Here is a 5,233-nt window from a genome sequence, read left to right as displayed (position 1 = left end):
AAAAAATAATAACTTCTGATTAGTAACACCAGACAGTAACGTTTTTTTCTCTCTAAAAATTGAGTTATATATATTTTTTAACTTTGAGGCAATAAGCAGCAGAATGAAATACATTTTGTTTTGTTATTCTTTTTACAGAAAAAACACTTCCTTTTAGTTTGTGTTATTTAAAAACATATTTTATTAATAAAGTTTCAGTTCAAATACAGAGTTTGGCAGTGATGCTTTGCTGTAGGAATTAAAATAAAGTCAGTTTTCAATTCCAAACAGCTGGAAAACAATTTATTTTAAAGTCAGATCATTAGAAGAAGGAAATAGATTTTTTTTGGAGTCCATGTGAGCCCACTCCTGGTGGAGAAGGCTTACCAAACATTACGTAAGGCGGAGGTGGATGTTTTCCCTTCACACCCGTGTGTTTCCACGAGTGTTGCCCTGGTGCTTCACTGACCCGTCTGGTTGTCATGTCAGCAGAGCAGGCTTCATGCACAGGGACCCGGCCTGTTATGTAACCGTGTTATCCAACGTGAAGTTAGAAGCAGGTCAAGGCAGCAGCGAGCACATGCACGCCGAGCTGCAGGGCGTGTCTGCTTTCCATGAAGCCTCTGTTTGTTTGGCCCACACTTCCTCCAGTTACTCTTTAACCCACAGCCTTCCTGCTGCACAGCAGCTTGGCACGCTTCAGCAGCAACATTCCTCTCGTAGATTTCACAATCACTCAATAGTTTTTACTACCTTTTGTTTATGTCTTTAGTTTGTTCTTCGTTTAGGCTTCCAAACATCGTAAAAAGAGGCGAGAAAATGAAAAGCAGCTCCATCATTTTCTCTGCTCTCCTCTCTCCACAGCAGGAGTCATCGCCTACATTTCCTCGGGGTCGGGCTCCTCCTCGGACTCCTGCCTGAGCAGCAGCCCCCCCAGCAGCAGCTACATGTCGCCCGCCCTGACCCGCCCCTCGCTGCCCAGCCGCGCCGTGGGCATGGTGGTGGACATCGCCCCGCCGGCCAAGCGCAGCCCGGCCACCGAGAAATCCAGCCGCGCCTCCGCGTCGGCCAAGAGCAGCATCACGAGTAAGAGCGCGAAGTGCTGGACGACTGATCTATCAAAATAGTCGACAACTAAGTTAATAGTCGATTAATTGTTTCTTTATATTATATGGAGTCAGAATGAAGTAAAGTGGAAGGAAGTTATGTGCGTTCAGCATCAGATTAAATTGTTTTGTCGTCTTGAGGGGCGGGGCATCTGTCAAAACGAGTTTGATGGAAAGTGCATTCCTTACCTCTCTCATTTGATTTAATCTCGTTTTAATACCAGAAACTAATGATGGACAGAAGCTGCATTATTTATTAAAAGTTTAATAAACTATCATCTTAAAAGTTATTAACAAAGTGGATGTAAAACACAAATCTAAACCATCATTACCTTTAAACTAACTAAAAACTAGATATATAGCATTACCTGTGATAATGCTAGTGTGAATGCTGTAAGATAAATTTGGCCACTAAAGATGCTGAAATTTATAGCTGAAAAATAAAGCTAATAGGTTAAAATGCTGAAGCTAATATCCAGCTAATATATTAGTTAAACACCAAAAAAAGCCTAAAAAACTGAAAAAAGCCTTATTAAGCCGAAACAGTTAGCATGTAGCTGAAATATTAGCTAAACTCAAAAGCAGCCTAAAAAAAAAAAAACCTTAGTTAGCCAAAACAGCTAGCATTTAGCTGAAATATCAGCTAAATTCCAAAATAACACAAAAAAGCCTGAGTTCGCCAAAATAGCTAGCATGGTTCTAAAATAGCTAAAATCCATATGAGCCTTAAAAACAAACAAAAAAGCCTAAATTAGCCAAAAAGCTATCATATAGCTGAAATATTAGCTAATCTCCAAAACAGTCTAAAAAAACAAAAAAGCCTAAATTAGCCGAAATAGCTAGTATGCAGCTGAAACATTAGTTAACACGCTGACTCCATATAATGTAAAGTATCGACTAATTGACTATCAAAATAGTGGTCGATTAGTCGACTGATGACATCATCATTCGTGTTCGCGCTCCGTTCCTGACTCTCCTCCTGCCTCCTCAGAAATCAACGGCATGGTACTCCTGTGTAAGGTGTGCGGCGATATGGCCTCGGGGTTCCACTACGGCGTCCACGCCTGCGAAGGCTGCAAGGTGAGGCGCGCCCCTCCACCGCTGCGGCGGCGCCACCACCCCACAGTCTGCCCAGTCGGGACACTAACCCCCCTCTGATCCGCAGGGCTTCTTCCGGAGAAGCATCCAGCAGAACATCCAGTACAAGAAGTGTCTGAAGATGGAGAACTGCACCATCATGAGGATCAACCGCAACCGCTGCCAGCAGTGTCGCTTCAAGAAGTGCCTGGCGGTGGGCATGTCCAGAGACGGTGAGCCTCCACACACACAGACGGGGTGGGGATGTTCCTTCAGGGGGCGGGGCTTCATCTGACGCTTTGCTTTCTTCTCAGCTGTGAGGTTCGGACGCATCCCGAAGAGGGAGAAGCAGCGGATGCTGCTGGAGATGCAGAACGCCATGAACAACATGATGAGCAAGAGCAGCCAGCTGCACAGCATGCTGCACGGACACCAGAGCCCGCCGCTGCCCATGGAGGCCAGCGACACCCGCTCCTCCTCCTCCTCTTCCTCCTCCATGTCGGCGTCCGGCTCCAACCCCCCCTCCCCGCAGTGCCCGCAGGACTCTGAGTCTGTGGTTTCCATGGACACCAACTCCAGCTCCTCCTGCGCGTCGGACAGCAGCGAGGACGAGGGCGCCCTCACCAACAGGCAGCACCAGGACGCCTTCAGCCAGCAGAGGCCGGAGGGCGGGCCCTCGCCCTCCGCCGACGCCCCCTGCGCCCTGGAAACAAGCCACGACAGCCGCATGGAGGAGCAGCAGGAGAACTGGAACAGCTGGAACGAAAACACAGCCGTGTCGGGGTACCAGGGCTGTCCGTACAGCGGGCGCCACGTCACCAACTCGGCATACAGGGAGGAGCAGCAGCTCAGCAGCGCCCCCGGCGGCGAGACACGAGACCCGCACGCACAAAGCTCGCCGTCTAACAGAGCGTACCTGGTGAGTCCCGTCTCCACCTGCCACTCTCGTCTCGGTTCTCCCGGCGTTCCGGCTGACTGTTTGGCTCCGACAGGTTTGTCCGATGAACACGTCGCCTTACGTGGATCCCTGCAAGCCCAGCCAGGAGGTCTGGGAGGAGTTCTCCATGAGCTTCACTCCCGCCGTGCGGGAGGTGGTCGAATTTGCCAAAAGGATCCCGGGCTTCCGTGACCTCAGCGAGCACGACCAAGTCAGCCTGTTGAAGGCCGGGACGTTTGAGGTGAGAGGTCACGCCCGCTTGCCTCCCGACCACCCGGAGACGCCGCCGCCAGTCTCACTAAAGGCGTTTGTGTTTCTCCAGGTCCTGATGGTCCGCTTCGCCTCCCTGTTCAACATGTCGGAGCGAACCGTCACCTTCCTGAGCGGCAAACGCTACAGCATCGACACGCTGCGCTCCCTCGGCGCCGGCGAGCTCCTCAACTCCATGTGCGAGTTCAGCGAGAAGCTGGCAGCGCTGCGGCTCGACCCGGACGAGATGAGCCTCTTCACCGCCGTGGTGCTGGTGTCAGCCGGTAAGACCCAGCGCAGTGGCGCTCCTCTTCCTCTCCCGCTCCTCCTGGACTGCGGCGCTAACGCGTTCCCTCCCCTCCAGATCGCTCCGGCATCCAGGACCTGGACTCGGTGGAGGCGCTGCAGGACAAGCTGATCCGGGCGCTGCGGAACCTGGTGATCCAGAACCACGGCGAGGAGTCGGCCACCACCTTCACCAAACTGCTGCTCAAACTTCCCGAGCTGCGCTCGCTCAACAACATGCACTCGGAGGAGCTGCTGTCCTTCAAGGTGCATCCATAAAGACTTCCTGACGGGGCCTCGGAGCCTCCTTCCAACCTTCACCAGGACCTGCCTCTTTCCCCTCGTGTTCGACCAACCCGGTTCCTGTCCAGAATGTATGAAGTTGTTTTTTTACCGGGCCGCGGCGGCCTGCAGACTGTACTGTATCTATAGACTTAGCTTTGCTTGTTGCACACGAACACACGAGAGTTTTTCTATCGTCAGGAGGGAGAAGAAACCTTCACCGGCTTTGAGGAACAATCCAAACAAACTGGGTTTTTACGGACGCTCGGCGACAGTTCCTCCAAACGCCGACAATTCCAAAGTGAAGAGCGGGCGAATGTGTGTCACGCCGAATGTGAGGAGGGCTGACACGACGTGCATGGCTGTCCCTCAGCGGGAAAAGCATGACTTCACTGTGTTGCTGTACAAAGTGTTGTAGGTTTTATTTAATGTCCTTGTTGTGCTCATGTTGATGGGAGAAGCCGGCACGCCACCGGCTCGCCGCCGGCTCAATTTGTTTGTTTTTTTTATATTTGATGACACCTTTTAACAGAAAAAAAACACTACATTTGCACACAAAAAAGCAAAAGTCCTTGAACTGTGCGTCTCGGCATGTACATTATCAAAAAGAAAAAAAAAGTATTTTATTCCCCCCATTTTTTTGTTTTTTAAAAAAATAATCCAACTATTTTCAGCTCAGCACTGAATCTGACGCCTGTTTTTCTCGTCGACTTTGTTTGGCTTTTCCTCCTGGCAGCACTGCCATATGTAAATAGCTCTATAAATCTCTATATATATGTGATATAAATATATATATATAAATCTGATGGACATAGATGACTATAAAATAGTGTGAATAAAAACAAGTGAAGAGTACTCGGTGTGTTTGTTTTCATTAGGAGCGATGACTGTTGTTGACCACCAGAGGGAGCCAAATCTCTGCTGCAGGTTTGACATGCCAATGAACAGTTCTAGTTTCTGTGTCTTCCTGGAACATTTTTCACTTTTTCATGCTGTTAAAATAAAGCAAACATCTCATGATGGACCTCATATCTTCATTCATTCTCTGCCTACACAAAGTTTTGTTTTTCTAAAAGCCGAAAATGTGTCTTCTCAGTTTTATGGGTCATAAAAGCTTCAGAATCGCAGTTTGACGGTTGTTTGAGTTCTTTTCAAGGCCAATTGGCTTTAATCTGAAATTTTTAAACTCCTCTTCAAGTTAGAAAAAAACTATCTGCTAAATATTTACTTAAATTTAAATACATGAAAATATATGTTTGAGTAGTTAATCATTACTGCTATGAACAAAGAAAAATCTGACAAAAATGAGGTAAAAAAT

General features: G+C 48.4%; 1 protein-coding gene across 1 annotated transcript in view; it reads left to right on the top strand.

The window, feature by feature from the left end:
* Positions 1-4,770, top strand: part of nr1d2a (nuclear receptor subfamily 1, group D, member 2a) — a 6,171-nt gene extending 1,401 nt beyond the window's left edge. The window contains exons 2-8 of the mRNA XM_024258567.1: positions 844-1,065; positions 2,077-2,165; positions 2,251-2,395; positions 2,477-3,081; positions 3,155-3,340; positions 3,422-3,632; positions 3,713-4,770. Coding sequence (XP_024114335.1) covers positions 844-1,065; positions 2,077-2,165; positions 2,251-2,395; positions 2,477-3,081; positions 3,155-3,340; positions 3,422-3,632; positions 3,713-3,912 — 1,658 coding nt within the window. The 3' untranslated portion in view covers positions 3,913-4,770. The remainder of the gene's footprint in view (positions 1-843; positions 1,066-2,076; positions 2,166-2,250; positions 2,396-2,476; positions 3,082-3,154; positions 3,341-3,421; positions 3,633-3,712) is intronic.
* The last annotated feature ends 463 nt before the right edge of the window (positions 4,771-5,233 follow it).

The sequence above is a fragment of the Oryzias melastigma genome, linkage group LG16, assembly GCF_002922805.2.
Source record: "Oryzias melastigma strain HK-1 linkage group LG16, ASM292280v2, whole genome shotgun sequence".
NCBI lineage: Eukaryota > Metazoa > Chordata > Actinopteri > Beloniformes > Adrianichthyidae > Oryzias > Oryzias melastigma.
This window is presented reverse-complemented; position numbering and strand designations above follow the sequence as displayed.